Source organism: Epinephelus fuscoguttatus, linkage group LG18 (assembly GCF_011397635.1).
Source record: "Epinephelus fuscoguttatus linkage group LG18, E.fuscoguttatus.final_Chr_v1".
In the NCBI taxonomy this organism is placed as follows: Eukaryota; Metazoa; Chordata; class Actinopteri; order Perciformes; family Serranidae; genus Epinephelus; species Epinephelus fuscoguttatus.
This window is the reverse complement of record NC_064769.1, coordinates 9,041,307-9,063,517: the sequence shown is the minus strand read 5'-3', so window position 1 is coordinate 9,063,517 and position 22,211 is coordinate 9,041,307. Positions and strand designations below refer to the sequence as shown.

The window sequence follows — 22,211 nt, the reverse complement described above, 5'->3', positions numbered from 1 at the left end:
TTCTACTCAGAGTCTGGAAAATAAAACTCTAAAAATATCCCTATAGAAAACAAGGTGACATTCAAAGCACACAAATAATGATGCCTCTTTTCTTGTTTGACAAGTATAGTGCAAGCAGAGTTTAAGGAAAATACTTTAGGCAAACAACAAAATATTGAAGGAAAATGAGTCTCTATTCAAATTGGTACTGTCCATCATTGAGGCCCAGTCATTATGAGTTCTGAAAAGTCAAGTCACAAGTTTGAGTGGATTTGCTAGGATTATCCCTGCTCCCTGCACTGATATACATGACTGTAAAGCTTATTTGTCATATTTTTAGTTTACACTCCTCATTTCTTTGGTGGAGGAAAAAGTCTTCTAGTGAATTCTTTGACATACTGAATATAAAAGGCATATGCTGATGTGCTTGGCATTTTATTTAGATGAGTTTGTTTCCTTCCTAATATTAGGGTGTGCAAAATCTTATTGAGAAGTGGTTTACGGGACAGAGATGGTAGACTTTTTTTTGTCAGTTTGACATCCAGGTAACCCACTTTTGCTTCAGCATGTTTACTCTTTGATTATCGGGAGAGCTGAGGGAAGCACTATCTCCTGCCTGCCAAAACCAGGCTGGCAAGCTGTCACAACACCGATGAAGACACATATACCACCTGGGTGTTTGTAGGTGACACACATTCACACAGACTCATGCACACAAACTGTATGTGCATGTACACACACACACACACACACACACACACACACACACACACACACACTGTGGTTTGGGCACACACATGCTTCCAAAAAAATTGGTAGTTTGTTTTGACAACAAAATGCATTCCTGTGGTACTTTTATGAAAACTCTATATATCTGAAGAAATTAAAAAGTCAAAACAGCAAAACCTACAGAATTTGCTGTGTGTGCTTCAGCATTTCCTGCATTTTTTTATTCATTTTATGTATAAACTTTATGTATCAAACTAGCAAATGATGACACAGGGTATTGTGCTTTCCACTGAAATAGTTGCTGTGTAAACTGCTGCATTATTAATGCACTAACCCTACTTAAAATCATATTCACTTGTTGTGACAGTGCCCAAGCAGTCAAAGGAGGCAAATGAGGAGAACCACTTGTCCGGAGTGATGTTTCAACATGAAGCATTTACTGTATTTCACATAGTACCATGTACACGGATCTGCTCAGCTCCTTCCAGCATTCACTTAAGAGAATGAAAACAACAGTAAAAATAGAGCTGCAACAGGTGATTCTGGGGTTCAAGCCAACATGGACTGTTAAAAGTTAAAAGCTGCGAAGGTTTAAGACCTTAAGACAATTTCTGAAATCTGCATTGAAGATAAATAAGAGGTTTTGTGACAATCAGACAGATGCTCAGTCATTTACGACCAAATCTGTGCTGGGCCACGCTCTTCTTCCACAGTGCAGTTGCCTCTTATTGGACAATTGTAAAACACATTGTGGTGACATGTTTAATAGAAAATATAAACGAGGTATGATGATGTTTGGACAAACTGTCACTGATTTACTGCCAAATTTTGCACAGGGCCAATGCACTTGTTGGAACTGGTGGCTTGCCTGATTGATTTTTTCAAATGTCAATTTTTTTTTAGTATTCAACAATGTTATGAAACCTTTGAAGTGCTTGGACGAACTATTTCTGATTTCTGAGGTCTTTAGTTTTTGAGGCAAATTTGACTGTTGATCTTTAATTATGGTGCCCCCATCAGGCTGATCGGGGTCATTTTTGTTGAGCAGTATTTGCACATCTCCAAATCCTTGGTGAAAATGTATGTGTCTATCATCTCATGGGTATTTGTAAAAACATTGATGAGGAAAAAAAAAAAAAAACAGCACAAAAGCAGTGAGGTTTCAGCCCTTTGGGTTTGAGCCCCCAATTATATTTTTAAGGGAGAAGTGTCTTAGTCTTCCTGTTAGCATTGTTTGCATATGGCCCCAACAATTTCCACCTAGCAGATAGCCCTATAAGTTGCCTGAGGGGATGAAACTCAAAAGAGCGTATTGACATTGTGATCAACTCAGATCTTCCCTCCCCTACCAATGTCTTGAATTTGCAAGTAGCCATTTTGCACAAAACACAACAAAAATACAGTATTGCCAAACGTTCTTTTGGAAGGTGAGCAACTTAACAGAGACTCTTCAGAATTTGTGCTTTGACAATCTATCTTATCATCTCCATTCCACTGATGCTAAAGCAACAAAAGTCTGATGTGATACACTCCCAAACACTTACAGTACTCCTCCTAAGAGATAAACAGGATAAATCTTGATGGTGAAGTATGTGAGTAGTGCTTAATCCTGTATTTTCCACCATCCAGGTGTCCTTAAACAAGGCTCCTAACCCCCTGCTGCTCCAGTGGTGCTGCTGTCCAACAGATAAGAGCTTGGTCGTACCGAGCAGTTTCCACTTGTGAATGTAACTTTGAGAGTGAAGCAGGGCTTTGCTGATAAAGAGCAACGACATTTTTCTGCCTTGTATGAGCAAAAATTCATTGAATCAACACAGGAAAAATGAGGCCTAAAAAATATAGTCGTCTGAGAGGGAAACGGTCGATCAGAGCGAAGAGTCAACATTCGTGCGTTCATGTTTTGATTGGACAACATCTGGCATGTGTGTAAGGAAAACTGTCATTGCCTGTGAGTGCTTCAGTTACGCCACATACACTCTCTGAGTGTGTGTGTGTGTGTACGCACATGTCTGTTGTGTCCTGAGATGACAGATGAGAGGTTTGCATCAATATTTGAACAAAGCTCTCTGGCTTCTTTCTGTTGAGGCCATGCTGTTTTTAAGAGTCTGAGAGGCAGAGCAGAAATGTATTGCTTGTGTGACTCCCGTTGCAAAGAAATTACAAGTTAGAGAGTAGATTCACAGCTCCAGGCGTTTCAGCAGTCTGACAGAAGTCACTGTGAGACTTGCCTGAGGACAGGGAGGAGAAGAACCTGGAAGGAAACAGGGATGTGATTTTAAATAGAGGTATAAAATGTGACTGTTGCCCAGTTATCACCTTGACTTGAATACAGAAGTTTGGCAAGATTTTGGAATAACATGGAAACCTATGTACACTTCCTCTGGACAGGGGAGTCCATGTGCATAATCCAACTAGTGTGCAATTGCGTGTCAACTTGTCAGGGGGAAACCCTGTAGGCCTAGGCTGATATGCATCAATATGATTGAAGTGCTGAATGATGTTGAAAAGTCATGTAATGATGTAATTGTGATCTTTTTAGACTAAAATTGCGATTGTGATTCAGGATGAGGATAAGTTCCTTATCTTCATTATTCACTACACACAACCAATAAATCATTCTGTAGTTTGACATACACAGCACTGGATACAGTCAACATGTAAACTTGTGGTCATGACTTAATTTAAGTAAAATCAGAACTAAAAGAACAACAAAGCACTGCAGAACAGGTCTGGTGTGAAAATTAATATATGATAAAAAAAAAATGAATCAAAGAGCCCGGTTACACAGTTAGTCTTGAAATAGTCTGACGACCTGTCCAGGGTGTACCTCGCCTCTTGCCCAATGTCAGCTGGGATAGGCTTTAGCCCCCCCACGACCCCTAACAGGATAAGCGGTCACGGAAAAAAAAAAATGAGCTTAGATAGACAGCTGAGACACATCACCATAAACATCTGTGTCTAATACCCCTCTCCAGCTGACCACTTGTGTTCAGAGTTTAGTAGTGCTTACTGGGTTTGGGCCAAGCGGCAACCTCCAAGGCTAAAAATGAAGCCAATGTTGAAGTGCCAAAAACTGCAGTTCATTTAATGTCCACTTGAGGCAGGCTCCAAAACAGAGGTAATCCCCATAGATAACCATGTTAAAATGCCCAACTTTACAGCAGAAATAAACATGTTTACAGCCTGGTTAAAAAAAAAAAAAAAAAAAAAAGCTATAGCTAATATCAACATTCATCACAACTTTACACGTGGTAAATTTTTTTGTAACTCACCTGTTTGAATTTATAAAGGTCCAAAGTTCTGCATATTTAAGGCAGGGCAGCTTGAGTGACAGGGTGTCTGCGAGGTGTTGCTGCATTTTGTGAGTTAGATCGACCCTTTGCTTCTTCACAGCTTTACCCTCCAAACATGGTCACTTCTGGCTCCAAAAAAACAAGATGGCAATGGCAGAAATGCTGAACTCAGTGCTTTAAAACTGGGGCTCCAGAAGCCAATGGGTGGTATCACAGTACCTGTGTCTATTAGTCCAGTCTATAGTTTCGGCTAATGGACAATGCCATCATCCATCGCTGATGGTTGTCAGTCGTCAGCCACTGAGCCCGACATTGTGATTTAGGCTCCGGCCCCAAATCTTCCAGACTTTGGTCGGGAAGCACCCTGGTGCTGGCGATGTGGGATCGCCAACATCGGTCTGCTCTCAGTGCATCCATTGTCATTCTCTCTCTAGCTTGTGCACACACAGCTACAGCAAACAATGTAATATGTTAACCTTTGGAATTGCACTTAAACCCAGCCTTGGCCATTTTCACACCATAATACTGCGAGCATCAAAGTTTGGGTGTGGCATTTTACAAGTTGTTTACTTCATCTACTCTAATTCTCATATGTCACATGAAGGGTAGGGCAGCGTCTGTGCACGTGAAGCCCACAGGGCCAGTTGTTTCTGAATGGTTTTTGTTACTCGCCGCAACAATGTCATAACAGCTGGTATTGTTTTCACTTCGTGGGCCTTTGTGCGTGTGTGCCATCATGGCAAAATGTGGTCCCGGTGACACCAACTGTAGTGGAAGCTACAACTGAAGCTGTTTTGAGTATTTTGCCAGGTGTTTATATGTCTGTCTGTCTGTTCATCTGTCTGTCTGTCTGTCTGTCTGTCTGTGGACAGATTTTGTCAAAGCGACAGCATCACAGCCATGTCAGATGGAGTCACAGAGTGGTGTGTGGTTGAGATAAAATAAAGGTCAAGTTTGAGGATGGGTGTGGTCCAAGCAAGATGGCTGGAAGTAGGGGGGAAAAGAAGCAGAGAAGGAGCCGCTGACCCCCCGTTTTACACCCATGGCCCACATTTGTCTAAAATCACAATTTAGTGTATCGCAGCTGAAGTGATTCTATCACAAGATGGTCGCTAGTTATTTTGTGCTTTTTAATTGCAGTTGTTGCAATATGAAGATTATATTGCGATTACATTGGTTTAAATGCGATTAATCGTTCAGCCCTAGTTGAATTGTGGGTAGTGTCTGCAAAGCACCGAATACAATCAGGCTTTTTCACATGTTACTGCTTTTCTCGCCCCATTTGCTGTTGCACTGGGAGATCAAGAAACCCCATCTTTGCCAGTCTATCTTTCCCCTGTGGTGAATCTGTCATTCAGAAATCTCTGCAGACTGTGTGTGTGTGTGTGTGTCTGTGTCTGTGTCTGTGTGTCTGTGTGTGTTTGGTGGGGGGTTGTGATCCTTCACTGGGCAAAAGTTGGCTGAGAACCAAAAAAGAAGTGCCTTTCTTTTTGGACTCAGGTTTATAAGCACTTCCTGAAAATGCTGAACATTTTTTTTGTCTTCCTGCCGTGCACTCGGTTGATCTGAACAGATGCTCCCCCAGTGCTTCTCACTATCTTCAACACCCACCTATCATCTGCTTCACCAATCTCCCTCCACCCCCATCTCCTCTGCTAGCTTCACCTCTGATCCTCAATCTCGACCATCCATCTGCTGCGTGGATCTGCGTCAGTACTGCCTATGAAGACACATCACACTGGGCATATATAATTAATGCAGCACTGACCATTGCCAAGCTGTATTTATTCATGTATTTACACAGACACATTAGCCTGTAAGTCAGTGTTTACACCAAAGCATCGACGCATGGCAGCAAATAAAATCCACAGAATGTGCCCCCATTTACCAGCTAACCACCTTATTTCTCAAACCTGTTACTGAAATGTCAACATGGTGAAGTAATTAGCGCACAATTATGCCACTGGCTCTTAATTAACAAACTAAGAATTAATTAGTAGATTTGTTTGTTAATTCATGGCTAAGCAGCTGCTTCCTGCTTATTAATACTGAATGCTGTCGAGTGAGTTAAAGCAGTTGGAGAACTTTCCTATGCTTCTCTCCAGTTTTTTTCTTCCTTTATAACATCTCAGGCCAATTTAAATGGAACTGGTAATGCATGATATGTTAGTTGTTATTATTTTAAAACTGCAGCATTTGGGGGATATTTAAAGGACGGTCAGTTCCTTGTGTAAGAATAATTCTGAAATGAGATGTTCTGTAAAATGTTTTAGGCTTCAAGCCACTGATTATTGGATAACACATTAAAGCAAATGTTGCATTTTATTAAAGCCATATATTTTCTCCCACGCTCTGTGTTTCTTTCTTTCATACTAACACACAGTCACACACATTGTCTCCTTTTTGCTCTTTGTTCATGCTGGTAATTCCCACACAGTATTAGCGGGAGAGTCTTTTTTTTTTGGTGCCTCAGAACTGTTAGAGGTTTAAAATCACAGATCACACATGTGACATTGTGAAGGTTTTAATTCAGTACAGTTAAATGAACAGTATTTGTGAAGAGCAATTGAAATGGCAGGCAAAAAAGGACACAAACAGGCATACTTGCATTAAAAACCAGAGAGGTGTAGAGAGTGGCAGTGCTGCGGTTACTGAAACTGCAGGTGGAAGGTCATTTGTATCCATTACAAGTCTTTCAAACTGAAGCAAACATGTTTGATGTGAATGTATCAACACAAATGGTTTAATGCAGGTCAGACTCTGCAAGAAGGAAATTATAACAACAGGTACCCTACGTGTTACAGGTTAGTGTGGATACAAGCAGAATGGCCTTGATGTCTCTCAGGCCAAAGAGTCTGTCCTTACACAATCAGAGAGTGTTATTTTCTAAGACACTTTTCAAGATCTGATCAAGTACAGGAAAGAAATCCAAAGATTTTGTTAAATCTCAACTGTAACATCACTACAACGACCCGTTTTGATGGTGTTGAAACATGACAGCCCTGTTAGGGGAGTGACATGAAGCTGCGGTTGTGCAGCGACCCATATTAACCCAGAACTAATTGTTTTGTACATGTCGTCAAAAGGACAATCAGATTGAGCTTGTATTCACTGTCTGTGTCAAAGGGGTGTAACAATTACTTCCTGTTAAGCGCAGCAGAAGCAGGAGGTTCAGGTTCAGAAGGCAACAGCCTCTTAAACAAAGAGGATCTCCCTGTAATCAGTTCTGCATCACAGGAAGTGGAGCTGCTTGGTGTATAGCATATTCAAAGCCTTTGTGCAGGATGTGGGATGTGTTGACCAGGTTGATGCTGGCTTTTTGGACTGTTTGTCATTTGTGAATTGTGATGCTGTGATAATGTTCCTGATTATACAAAAGGACTTAAATGGACAGATCACCCCAAAGTCAAAAATACTTGTTTTTCCTCTTACCTGTAGTGCCATTTATCAATCTAGAGTGTTTTGGTGTGAGTTTAAAAGTGTTGGGGATATTGGCTATAGAGATGTCTGCCTTCTCTCCAATATAATAGAACTAGATGGCACTCTGCTTGTGGTGCTCAAAGCTCGACAGCAGCGTCTCTTTCCAGAAATCGTGACCCGTTCACAGCCCTAGGTTGTCAGATGCCGTCGTTTTGTCAAGGCACCCTTTAGCATCCTTGAGACACCCTGGGCTTTCAACTAACTCCAGTGTAAACCCATGTTCGGCAGTACCTGACGCTGAGAACAACTGATGCAGTATAAAGTTGAGGAACTCTGCAAAGGGCAGTAAGGAGGGTAGGTGGATGGTTAAAACAAAACAAGATTTTCACCTAGGAGACCTAGACTTAGACGCTATAGGGTGCCATGTGCATTGCTTCAAGACATGGAGGGGCAAGACAAAGTGTCTGTATTTGACAACAGGGGAGTGAGATCTAGTTCTAATGAGCCAGTTACTCAAGATAATCCACAGACCTTGTTTTGAGCTGTTTCATGTGGGAAATATTTGGTATTACCGAACAACTCGTACATATGCAGATGTACACCTTCCTTTTGCACAGTGATATAGTTGGTGGGTGTATGTGACGCTCTTTACAGCTTTTTGTCTGTAAGATCCACCACCACGTCTTTGTTTTTGTAATACTGTCATCCGGACATGACCCAGGCACAATGAACTCAGTCAGTCGGTCATGATCTTGAGTCTGAGCTCAAAGATTGGAAAAAAAGGTCCATGTCATCTGCAAATTTGACATGGGGTTTGGTGTACACCCCCTCTCGCTTGTATACAGAACAAAAAGCAGCAGGAACAGGACACATGCCTGTTGGGGCCCAGTGTTTCTGTAGGATTGGATCGGATCAGCTGGTGTTTGAGATGGAAACAGGACAGCAGTTAGTCTGCCAGGAGATGAGGTTGCAGTGTACGGAAAGTGGAGCAGAATTTGGCAAAACATCAGCCTGGCTGCTGCCTTCAGTCTCTGCAAATCACTACGCGTGTGCTGGAGCAGCAGTCATCTTTCTCTGTGTGAAACAGCCTGTGCTACCACCCAAAGGCTTTACCAAATTAGTTCAGTCAGCTAGGGGCTCTTTCCCCCTCATTTCTTTTAGATTCCCACTAAAAGCTATGAATACATTGAACTGACAGAAGAGACCACACTCAACCGTTGCTTTTAATTTTGCACGAAGAGATGAAGGGTTTTCCGTACTTGAGGAAATTAAATTGTTTGCAAGTTTCCCTTACAGGTTGCATCACAGCTGATGCAGTATTAGCAGACTGTGTGTGCATTTCCAGGACAAAAGTTTGTTTGTGTGCAAGACAGACAGAGAGGCAGAGAGAGGAAGAAAGAGAGAGGGTGTCTGATAGAGCCATCACTCAGCCCTTTGGCAGTGATATCTTGTTTTCCTCTCAAACTGGGCTAGATGTATCTGTGCCCCTTGTGTGTTATTGCCGGGCTGAGGCATTGGTTGTAGATCACTGTGAAAACTGTGAAGCACGGGGCACAGCGGTCTCCTGAATGACAGCGGCGAAGCATATTGAGGAGAGATATTGGTCTGTGGCCTTTCCTGGAAATGTGCAGATGAACCAATAACAGCCCTGCACTGGCCGAGAGATGTAAATGAGTAGATTATCTTAGGACGGCAAACAGAAACCCCACAGCACCATGAACACCATCACATTCTGCAGCCACTCTGTTTGAGCCACATCTCGCCTGATAACTGTGTCAGTTCTCCCATTTCCATGTGATTACAGTGGCAGACCATGCAATTTTTGTGCCCTAGTCAAGCTTACCCTGCCCAAAGCCCCCCCCCCCAATAGCTAATGAGAAATCAACACAAATAAACAAACAATAATAAATATAAATAATAAAAGAATACACTATGTGCAAATTTGCTAATTTTGTCATCTTTGTTGTTCTTTTTTTTCCTCCACACCAGTGATAGCTGTGGCTGCAGGCATTATGTTTTCAGGTCGTCCATCTGACCATCTGATCTTGAGGGAATTTCTACAGATCAGATTTGGAAGAAACATCCACTTTGAGACAAGGATGAAATCATAGAAAATTAAGTTGTCAAAGGTCAAGGTCACTGTGACCCTGTGTCTGTCTTATTTTATAAAGGCGATCTCTCAAGAGGGCTTTGAGGAAATTTCTTCAAATTTGGCACAAACATCCACCCTGGCTCAAGAATGAACTGATTAGAATTAGATGGTCAAAGGTCAAGGTCACTGTGACCTTAAAAAATGTTTTTGGCAATGACTCAGGAATTCATATGTTAATTATGACATAACTACACACACATTTCTAGTAGGATAAAATACAGAAGTGATGACATTTTATATCCAGAAGGTCAACGGTCGACTTCAGTGTGTCATAATGTTCTGCAAAAACACTTTTCTGGCAGTTAGTCAACATCTTAACTCAGGAACAAAAGGGGAGACATTTGGTCAGATGCTGAATTAGTGACTCTAATTTTGGGTGTCCACCTTGAAACTGTGCTGATTGAATAGATGTTCTATGCTGCAGGGAGGAAGATGTGTGTGAAGCATCCATGTTTTCAGACATGGGTGTAAACTGTAACTGCAACTTGACTGGTTTGTGTAGGTATACAACCATGGGGTAATAATTCTAGTTTTGTACTGTTCCCCGCATGGCTTTTGCCTTTTCATTTTCTCTTATCCTAATGCTCTCTACATACACTCCACTTCACCATATCCAACAATGCTCTAGCATGTTCTAACTATGATGATCACACTGACAAACACAATAAGATGAACTGCATTGCCAGCACTAAAGATAGTACACCTACTACAGACCGACCGGCCCCCTAGGTGGACAATTTTGTCGATTTTGTAGGAAGATCCGCCACTGTGTGTGTATTTACTACAATTTGCAGAGCCTTAGGTGCATCCTACAGTCCTGGCTTTGTGTTGCACTTTGTGATCTATAGTCAGCCATTTCAAGAACAAAGACAATGTAAGGCTGGTCCCACAGACAGTTAAGTGCTTGTGTTTCCCCCTAGAGTCACATGTCCCGCCACCAGCCTGAGGTTAAATCACACCAGTGTCTTTGCTGTGTCTTGCCTAATCTGTCTACTGCAATACTATCCCACCTGCTAAATAAAAAATGAAAATGCAAAAAGTCAGCGGACAACTAACTCTGAAATAGAGCCTGTAATGCTTTACTAAACCTTGCTCCAGTTGATGTTGATATTCGAGGTATTAAGCTGTGGCATTAAACTGTCATGTTGGAAAGCATTAGTATAATACCTGATCTATTAACAAATGAGTCATTATGGGGCTGTGGCTTTGTCTGACAGCTGCGTGTTTGTGTATTCATGTTCCCATCTATCATCGTCTGGATGCGCACTCACGTCTATGTTTCGCATCTATCCAAACACAAACACAGCATGTCAATGCTCGGCGCGCAAAACAAATTGGAGCACTCTGTACAAGAAAAGCTTGCCTGGGGCTAGTCATTTTGAAATTAAAAGCATGTCTCTTTGTTGAGCCTCAGTTCCAGGAATGAAGGAGAGAGAACGTGAACGTGTCGCACGCAGGAGAGAGGGAAACCGAGCCGGTGCTGTGATTTTCGCAGCCAGGGAATCACACAGTCTTTTATCTATTCCCCTCAATCAGGAGACATCCGGCAGGAAAGGTAGGAGGATTAGATTAGCTAGAGAGAGAAAGAGAGAGTGGGTTCTCTAATCCTGATGGGGTTTTCAGAGGTACACCCATCACTGTGGAGAATGCAGTGTGCAGAAGGGAGTTTGGATCGGGAGGGGCGGGCGCAGGACGGTTTGCCTCACTAAACCCTTCACACTTGCATGAAAGAGGTTCCAGCAAACTAGGGGATTAGTCAGAGTGTAATTACACTTGCAGGGCCTCAGAAGTAGCAAAACGTGTGCTGACTGGAACACACCTCAGACGGGCAGGGGAAGAAGGGAGTAATGCCTCTTAAATGTGTTGCCAGTGTGTTGTCTGTGAATTTTTTTTAACTGAATTAACTGCCTTTAGTGAACACCAACATCTGAGAGATCAAAGGAGTCTTTATGGGACTACTGTCTGATCAACATCAGGATGTCTCTATTGTCTTCACTTTCATTTAGGTGTTTATTCCAGGCGTTTTTACTACTTTTTTGTGTTTTGTTCTTTCTGCAAAGAGGATGCCTGTGGATTCTGTTCAGTTGTTGTGCCATGTCACATCTCTCTGTTACGTAGTGGTTGTCAAAAAGTGCTTATACTCATTGCTATAGTTGGATTGCACTGCGATAAAAACTGCTCTGTGTTTCGGGTCCTGTCGGTTCCGGATCTCCAGAGAGTCTTTCCCCTGAAAACTCCCATAAAATCAGGATTTCTCACCATCCAACAAAACTGTATTTCCACTGTTACTATTTGTTACCATACAGAGAAGAAAAACAGCTCATATTGAGCCAACAGTGCAGTTGAGATAACCATTAATGCCTCATGTTCCCCAGAGGTGCTCAAACACCTCAGCCTTCAAAAAATAAAGAGAGAAAATATGTTTGCAAACAATAACACTAATGACATAAATTATTTAAACAAGGATGGTATTTTTTATCAAAAAAGTTTACAGGTTTGCAAAATTGAGTGTGGCCTGCAATGTCCCCGTGTACTTAAAATATTAAACACTGTGGCCCCCAGGAGGATTATTGTTCTGCGGTAGACTTTCTGTAAATGAGTGGGCTCTTCTCATTTCTCTATTTTGTGCCTCCTCATCTTCTCTCAGCTCTGTCTCCTGCTTGTGACCCGGAAATCAATCTCAGCGTACCATCTCGAAGGATGTCTCAGTTCCTAAAATGCATCTCAAGGAGAGAGGAGGCTTGCCAGAGGAGCTGTGGATGCAAAGATGTTTCCTTTGCGGAAATCTTTTTGGCACCATGACGTATAAAAGATGTGTGACACACAGCAGTTGATGCAGCTGTGTGTCACGTCATATTCCGTTGATGTCGCTTTAAAATCACAGCTCCGAAGTTTTATCTGGTTAAATGCCTAATGCCTTGATTCCTCTCTCCTCGGGTGCTTTTCATTATGCTAGAGTGTCTCTTGCTTCCCTTGCATCTTAGCTCCTCCCAGTGAGGATGTGAGAAAGAGATGCAAGGACGGAGAAGTCAAAGCTGCCAAATGAGATAACCTTTGTTCCACAGTGTCTGTCATAAGTGCGGAGGTGTGGCATTTATACATCATGCCGCTTAATGAAAAGAATTCTGCGTAGGCTACACCTGTGTTTCATGGTCAGATCCTCCTCCAGAAATCCTCATCTCTCCTCTATTCAAGGTGCATTTAAGGGAGTGAAAGATCTCCATGATGACAGAGGGTGCAAGATTTCCGGGTCACGGGAGGGAAGAGGACACAAAGAAGCATAGTTAGTATAACGAAAACCACCCCTCATGTCTCTTGCTTGCCTCCCCTATTCACAACTCAGGTGGGAGAGATTAAGATGTGAGGAGAGGAGGCAAGGAAAGGAATGGAGGATGTGCAAACTGAGAAATGAGAAGAGGGGATTGTATTGTAATACTGTAGCGAAGAATGGGCTGTGGGGACGGGGTGATGTTCTGTTGTTGTTATTTCTCACACTGTGCTCCAAAACAATTTGTTTGAGGGAGATGTCGCTGTGAGGAGTAATGGCTGCTAGTTGGGGCTGGTTGCAGGGGAGAGAAGGAGAGTGAGGGATTGTGAAAGCTGGGGGAAGACAGAGAGCAGGCTAGTTTTGAGGTGTTTTTGTGTGTTGAAAACAACATTTCACTGCAGGGTTAGTCGGCAGGGAAGAAATCTAAGATGGTTTGAATCAGCCATCCTGCTGTCGTTGATTAATAATTAACTTGCCGATTCAATTTTGTTCAGTCATTCCATTAAGTCTGGTTTTATTCTCATTTTGTCCTTCAGGTCCCCGAGGTGAGGCCCTGCAGCATGGCCAGTCTGGGACGCTGCCGCACTTCCTGGAGGAGCCTGTGGACGCTTACATCGTCAAGAGTAACCCCATCAAGCTCCACTGCCAAGCTCGGCCTGCTCTACAGATCTTTTTCAAGTGCAATGGCGAATGGGTCCACCAGAGCCAGCACATGTCTCAGGAGCACACTGACCTGGGGACAGGTACAACAAACACATATACATACCTACACAGACAGAAAACACTGGACACAAACAGAATATGCAGACAGACATACAACTTGCAAATAAAATCATATTTTTTGCCCTGTCAAACCTTCCTCCTGTCACTTTAAGTTATGATTATAGCATAGACATCTCTGAAAGCAAGGACTGAAGTCTTAAGAATGAACTCTCCAAATGGGGCTTTGTGACAGTGCCCGTAACTATGTCCAGCCCTGCAGATATATTTGCCTGACTTCTTAAGTACGTACAGTGTCACATTTGATCTTAACTCAAAATGACAACTTTCACACCATGAAAGGCACCTACTTGTACAATTTGAGGATTTGACTTTGAACTGCGAATGGTATCTCTTACTGATGCAACTTGATGAAATGCAGTTGTTGTTATTTTAACTTCAAATTCAAACCACAAAGAAAAATGTCTTTTTTTTCCTAAAAGCCCTGTTTTTATTGCATCATCTCACAATGGGTAATAAATATCTCATGAGTTCACTTGTCATGTTTACACAGCAAATTGGGTAAAGAGAATCATATTTTACTTTTGCTCTTAAAATGTACTTGTCATTAATTTGACTGATTCTCAAGTATACACTGTAAAAAGTTACTTGTTGAGCTAAGTATGAGCTACACGGATAATTAGGCCTAGGTCTGCCCTGAACGTCAGATGACCATCATTTAATCACATCAGAACTCGCTGAAAGAGGTCGGGATGAAGGCAACATATTTATGAGCGTGCCCTGGCTGCTATTAGTGCGACAGTGTTGATGCTTCACTTAACACACAGCACCAATCAATATCTTCCCTCCAGAGTTAACAATGGACCTCTAAATTTTTACTGCCTTATAGTGTGGATTCATAGCTCTGCTCCCATCTGGCTCCTTATCACCATTCATATCTGTTTCCACTGGGACAGACACAACGAAGGGGAAATACAGAAGGGAAGGGGCTGAGAGAGAGAATAAAAGCTGAAAAGGGAAGCATCTTAAAAATCCACCTGTGCTATATCTCATAAAGTAGAAATATCTGGACTGTTAGGATGTGTTTCTTTAAGCACCAGCTGCTGGAAGATGCGACAAGAGTGCATGTAGAATTGGGGTTTTAAATTGATCTTTATTGTAACCATGACCTTTGCTAAAAACATGGAAGCACTATGGAAACAGATCCCAGATTTGGATGTATTTTGTAAGAAAATATCTGTACCAAAAAGGAGGAGTTGTTTCCCATGCATGAATGCACCACATTTAGTCAAATCGTTCCACTGTAGAAGTTCTCAGTAAGTTTTATGTCTGCTATTGTGAGGGCTGCTTTTCGTCTATCAACACTTCCTACTGTTGCTGTAGCGCCAGTGCTCAAAGCTGAGGTGACAAATGTTACAGATAGACAGGCAACTCTTGCAGAGTTTAAATTTAATGAAGGCGGAAACAACGAGTCGTGCTGTTTGTGGAGAGACTGGTAGAAACTCCCTGCATAATCTCACAACTTGATCCTTCTGCCAGTGATATACTTTATAGATTTCTTACTGTTAGACTTTATGCATCTCCTGGCAACATTACTTTAAACCACAAGATCAATCATTTCCTACCCTTTACAAAGCTGCTTTTATTGCTCAAAGCTCCTATTATCAATATTCTTATTATAATAATGGGTTGAATGACTGTGTTAGGTGAGCTTTGTTTTGGTTCACTCAGACTGGTCTTGTAGCATCATAGCCTGGCTTTCTGCCACATTAGGTAGTTGTTTTCAGCAAAAAAACAGTCAAAGTCTCCTGTATGCTCCCTTTCCAGCACTAAACAGCAGACAGACAAAGTTAACAAGTAGCTGCTCAACATAGTGAAGCATTTAACAGCTTAAGAGCCAGTTTTTTTCAGGAGGTGGTGGAGACCAAAAACAGAGCTATAGGGAGAGACAATATTGAACTTACATTTGCCAGGTAGCCAAAAACATGACACTAAATGAATGCTAACCTTGCTCTGTATCTGCTGGATATGTAAGTAAGTTTGCTAAGTTTGCCATACAGTGTCAGGTCAAAAGGTCAGTTATATGTGTTGTACTGATATTTTGTTTCTGCTGCCCCCACGCAGCCAACACATGGTTTCAACAGGTTTACACTTAAAGAGACAGATCACCCCAAAGTCAAAAATACATATTTTTTTCCTTCTACCTATAGTGCTATTTATCAACCTTGATTGTTTTAGTGTGAGTTGCAAAGTGTTGGAGTTATTGGCCGTAGGGATGTCTGCCTTCTCCTCAATATAATGGAACTAGATGGCACTCTGCACTTCCAAAAAATTACATTTGAAAAACTCAACAGCAATGTCTCTTTCCAGAAATCATGACCTGGTTACTCAAGATAATCTGCAGACTTTGTTGTGAGCAGTTTCATGAAGGAACTATTTGGGTTTTTTTGTACCAAACTACACCCACCAACCATATCACCATGCAGAAGGAAGCATCTACTCATGGATGAAAGGCTTGTGTTAGTGACATCGCGCGTTGTAAACATTAATGCTCCTCGGCTGAGTTGTAACATTAGCTAGGTCAGTGGTGCTATGTGAGCGAGCAGTGGATGCACACTTCCTTTGTGGTGGCGAAAAGGCCTAGAAATATTTGACCTTTAAGGTCAAGTTAGAAGCAAAACATGTTTACTAAAATTGTGTAACCCTGAATGACACTGTCGACATTATGGCAGAAACAAGTTGTGGTAAAATGCCAAGTATTCTGGCAAACGGCAAGAAATCATACACACACACACACACACACATGGAAAGTTAGGTATGATGTTTTATAACATAACTATACTGTTTCTTCAGTAAAGTACCTGCAAAGGCTGTGAATCGACCCAGAGTCATAGAGTCCTTCTTCAGCACCTTCTGCATGGTAATCCGGTTGTTGGGTGTAATTACCAAGACAGAAACTAGTTCCTACATGTAACTGCTCACAGCAAGGTCTCTGGATTATCTTGAGTAATCAAGATTTTGGAATTAATTAATTTCTGGAAAGAGACATTGCTGTCAAGTTTTTCAAATGTATTTTTTAATGCTTTGAGCACCACAAGCCAAGTGCCATGTACTTCCATTGTATTTGGGAGAAGGCAGACGTCTCTACCGCCAATGACTCCAACACTCGGCAAGTCACACCAAAACAATCTAGACTGGTAAATAGCACTACAGGTAAGAGGAAAAATTTGGATTTTTGATTTTGGGGTGAACTGTCCCTTTAACTCTATCTTATTATAATGCATTTGGCATGACCACAGTCCGTTGCATTACCTTATCCTAGCAGTTTGTTGTGTTTTTGTTCTATTGATAGGATGTTGTTGTTTTTTTACTGTCCAGGTATGAGGACTTTTGAATATGTCAGTCTGCATGCAGCAACTGATTCTCACTTAATAAAACCTAATGGAGCAATGTCATGAATGCAGTATGGAGCATTAAGTCTATCGTTTATTGGCAGATGTTTCAGTCTTGGCTTTTGTTTGATACTATCACGGTGCAGCACTAGTTATCAAAACTTCTCACCAGGGTTCAGTATTCATTAAGAAGATAATTAGTCTTGTCACTGATCATCTCAGTGCATCGCCTTTTAATCAGACACAGGATGGGGCAAATTGAAAATGGATGGAGCAGTTTTGTGCTTCAGTATACCAGAAGATAAACTATCAATTTTGCATGAAAAAGCAGCTCTCTGGCATGACATAAGAATATCTAGAAACTGTTACAGCTACGTTATTGGATGATGCCTCAAAAGGAAAAAAAGTGTAATACAAAATGTCCCCAAATTAATGCCAATATTGGTTCATTTTTATGAACACTGGACCTGGCCATCTTTTACAGCCCACACTTGGATGTGACTGTACACTCCAACAGCCTCCCTCTGGAACCAGTAAATAGCTTCAAATGTTAACATTATCATTGCTTTACACATAATTTGTTCACAGTGGAGATGTTCTTTAGAGCGTGGCATCATTTTTAGGCCCAAATAATAGATTCCACATCCCTCCTTTCAATCTAACATTGAATGAGCAGGGATGTAAAATGGGTCCTCTTTAATGTTACAAGTTGATGTGTTTCGTTCAGGTGAATTGTGATGAGTTTGGAAACTAAAATGGAAAATGTAATTGCCAGGAGCGATACTGGTCATCATTTTATGGTGGAATAAAAATGATGCAAAACTTTCCAAGACTTCTCAGGAAAATTGTGTTAGAATTCCAGTCATGTTAAAAAAGAAAAACGTGTTATGTCTTTTCTAATTGCATGATTTAATCAAAGAGGCATGTTTGGCAAACAGAATGTTAAAATCCCATTCATTATTGTTGCAGGTTGAAAAAAAAAAAAAAACATGACTACAGCTTCGTCATTGGGTTTAGCAGCTCAACACCAAAGCTGTCATATTTCAGAAACACCTTTTTTTTTTTCAGAGACCAGCGTATAACAGAATTACACATCTCTTCAGTATTCACACATTCACATACAGTTGGTCTGAAGCCATCTGCCTGTCTAGATTCAAAAAATAAACAGCATTCTTTTTTTTTCTTCTTTTTCTAGCAGCATGGCTTTTAGCCAGTCCAGTCACTCCTTCACTTTGGTCCAGACTGAAATATCTCAGTAATTGTTCAGATTTTGCACAAACATTCATGGCTCTATTGATTTACAGAGAGATGAATCCTACTAACTTCCCCTTACTGTTCCACGAGCATCACCAGTAGAGCTGCAACAATTAATGGAATAGTTGTAACAATTAAATGAATTGCCAACTAATTAGATAATCGATTAATCCTTTTGACTAACTTTTTTACTAGCTTGCTATCTTTGGGTTGAGGACAAAACTAGACTCACAAGTCAGTCTTTAGACTCTTTGCTTAAAGAGGCAACAGATAGGATTAAGGTGTTTTTTTTAGCTTGGTGCCACCTAGCGTCAGCGGTGTTGCTCGCACTGTCGCAAAGACCAAATTGACCGTGGGGATCAGAGATAATCAATAAAATGTAGGCTGTAAAGCCACCAGTATACCTCTATGTGTATGCAGAATGAGAAGGTGTGTGGACACTATACTAAATAAATGAGTAAAGAGGCCGAGCAACAATTATCAGATTTAACTGAAGAAAAAAAACAAATAGTAATGCAAATAATTATAGCAGAATGCACAGTACCAGTACAAACAACTCACAGTAAATTCTACCAATATGTACAGTATCAGCACAAACACAGTAGACACGTAAGGGATAATGTATAGTGAGCCGGAGACTGTTGAAAAATAACTCCCGATTGGGGAATGGAACTCCGACGTGCAGCGGAGTTATTTTTCAACTGTCATCGGCTCACTATACATTATCCCGCTTAGAACATGGCTTACTACTGAAAGATTCCAATGTCACAACTGGCATCAATATTATTAAACTGCTGGCAGAGTGTATTGACAGAGGAGAGGCGTTCACCAGACAAACGGGAGTGGAGGAGAGGATTTTACTCCACTTCTCCCGGTCGGAGATGCTGGGTGCCCAGTAGCTGCAGCGGCGGCAGCAGGGGGGTGGGGGGTAATCACTGTCCGAGGGCTGCCGTAGAATGGCAACGAGGATGTCAGCCGACCAACACTCGCTACCCGGTCCCTGGTTGCGGCGATTTGCGATGCTGGCCAGCTAGGAATGAACTAGCAGCCAGTACAGTACAGTCCTCTCTCGTCTAGCTAACATTTAGTCGTGTTACTTACTGATCCATTAGAAAGAAAGCTAGCTGGACATGGGTTTTGAAGCCTCTTTGGTCACGGAGCTCCCTCCATCTCTTGAATGCCTGATTGAGGTTTACTCTTGTTTTTCCTCTTCTTTTATCACTCTCCTTTTTGCTCTTCTTTGCCTCCTCAGACAGATTAGCTTGTTTTCTTTTGCTAGGCTGTTTTTCACTTGTCTCTAAACTTTGTCTGTCTGCCATTGTGCTCCTGACTCAACTATCCTCATAAGGACCAGCTCCAGTCCCTGATTGGCTGACCGACCAGTTTGCCAATACATGATGCATTTCCTGCCGTAAAGCAGATTTTTTCCGCAAAAATTCGTCTCCGGTGGCAGAAGCTTATTGCAAAGATTGCAAAGCCATTAAGTAACCTATGTAAATGCTGATAGTCTGATTTTACTGTGTATACTACCCTGTGCAACCCACATTATTTTCATAATGATATATATAGGCAAAAATGCTGTCTGTTGCTTCTTTAACTAAAGACTGATGTCTTTCTCCCTGATTTTGTGTTTAGATGGGTGGATACAATTTCAGAGTTTAAAAAAACTCCCTACGTTACAGAACCAATAGTAAATCTGCAGGGCGGTCCTTCGGTGGCTCGCTGAACTCTTGTGCTGGTAAACATAGTCCGACTGCCTTAAAAGTTTTAAACAAAGTCACTGTAAGTCCTTCATTTCCACAATCTTGTGGACTGAGCACATGTTTGATAAAACGGAGTTAAATCTCTCGGCATCCATTTTCAAGCTCTCTGTGTATTTGTTTCCTTGTGGACAAGAAAAGGGGGAGCGCACATTTCCGGGAGGGCGTGTCCTTTTAAAAAATGCAAGAGGCGTTGCTTTGTTGCCGGCCGTTTTCTTCCGGTGTGTTAAACACACTTTAGAAAGGAGTGTCCCCAGACTATCAGAAGGCAGAGATCTCTGATTGTCTGGTGGCGAGACTAGGACAAAACAAGACATTTCAAGACGTCATCTTTGGGTTTGGGAAAAACTGATAATTTTTCACAATATTCTGATAATTTATAGATCAAACAAGTAATCGCTTAGATTAGACTGAGAAAATCATTGACAGATTACAGTTTGTCTTGATTGCTAAGACCCGCTTAATGAAACTGGGGTACACTTGATCTTCATCATCACCTTCTCAGCACAGCAGAATTCTCCTCTTACAAATGTGTTAGTTTTTCTCCATAGTACACTCAAAAGAGGGAACTATGTCCTCAATTCTGAAAATGTGAAGCTCATGCATTAACAACACGACTTCAGACTGCTGAGCACCAAACACTATTTCACTGTTTTCACTCAAAAAGTATATATATATATATATATATATATATATATATATGTATGTATATTTTTGGGGGGGGGGGGCATTTTCACCTTTAATCGATAGGACAGACAAGCGTGAAAGGGGGAGAGAGAGAGGGAGTGACATGCAGCAAAGGGCCACAGGCTGGAGTCAAACCTGGGCCGCTGCTGCAACAGCATTGTACTTGCGCCTGCTCTACCACTAAGCCACTGATGTCCCCAAAAAGACATTTTAAATAACAGTTTTGCCAAACTCTAAGCACAGATCACATCATTTAGCACACTTTAGTCACCTGGAAAACACTGGCCTTCAAAATGCCATGCATTCATTATTGTTGGTTTGATTTACCGTACATCTGACCTGTTCAAAGTCAATAAGCAAAACACTCCCATCATGTGTCAGAGCATAAAGGAAGCATCATGTAACTTCTACCATGTTGGTCTTAAAAGAAATGGAGCAGCAAGGTCAACAGAGAGGAAGGCCTATGAAAAAAACTTTTCTTATGCAATCAGTTGAGTCAGCTGAACATTTTACTGTATTGCAGTAACAAATAAATATTTTCTCTGTTACCGTTTTTGTATTTGTGCACTGATTTCAATATTACATCACCAGAAATACAGTTTAAACATTGTCTTGCAGTGTCTCTCATTTTGTTTACAACATCAGCTCAACTGAGAGTTTTGCCAAAACAGGTAACAGTTATGTTTTCTCAGACTTCTGACAATGTTGCAGTATCAACTTGTATATCACTTACGTAAGAGAATGTGCAGTTTTGACAGAATAATTAACTCTTTTCAGTTTTGTGTTTAAAGTTCTAAAAAAACTGAGCTTTAGTTTCAGGAAATGTGTCAAAGTGATTGGGACAAACTGCAGCATGTTTTCATTAGTTTCACACAATATCCACACCCTTTTTTCAAGACAGTTAACACAGATCGTATAGTAGGACCCAAAACTCTGAACTGTGTTAAATGATGGGAAAACATCTATTCACAGCTGATAGAAATGACTTCCATAATTATGAATCTCTAATCCAACTGTGTGAAACTCCTTTGTGAAACTTTGCAATCAGCAACCAGTCCTCATCCATCTATAATAAATACCACCTCTGTGTTGCTATTTGCAAGCATGGATCAAAGAGGCCAAAGGCACATAAGTAGGGGAAGAGGCCACGGCACAGGGGAACTGAAAATTCAGCATTTCTGAATTGGAAAATATGCTAACCTAATATATGGCTGTTGCAGTCCAGCCAAAAAAAGACATTGAAAAATCTGATGCAGTACAATAAAAAAATATATATATATATTTGTTAGTGTTTGTTAGTTTGGATGCGGTTCTTTATTGGTTCTTTGGTGAAGAAAGAAGGCAGTAGAAAAGCTGTACCATAATGAATGTCTGAATTTGTCTCCTAGGTGTTTATTGTAGGTCTTACATTTCAATGACAATTGATGGGCACTGGCAGACTGTGCACGAGAATATAATGATGACAGTGTAAAAGTGCAGATGCAGAGTGCAGCAGGGTTTGTTTTCTCTAGTAAAATCATCTTCAGAGAAGAAGATACAGCCCATACTGTGGTGTTT

The 22,211-nt window shown here is 41.3% G+C and overlaps 1 protein-coding gene across 1 annotated transcript in view; it reads left to right on the top strand.

The window, feature by feature from the left end:
• Nucleotides 1–22,211, top strand: part of LOC125905544 (netrin receptor UNC5D-like) — a 236,520-nt gene that overhangs the window by 133,845 nt on the left and 80,464 nt on the right. Inside the window, exon 2 of the mRNA XM_049603559.1 lies at nt 13,378–13,584. Coding sequence (XP_049459516.1) covers nt 13,378–13,584 — 207 coding nt within the window. The remainder of the gene's footprint in view (nt 1–13,377; nt 13,585–22,211) is intronic.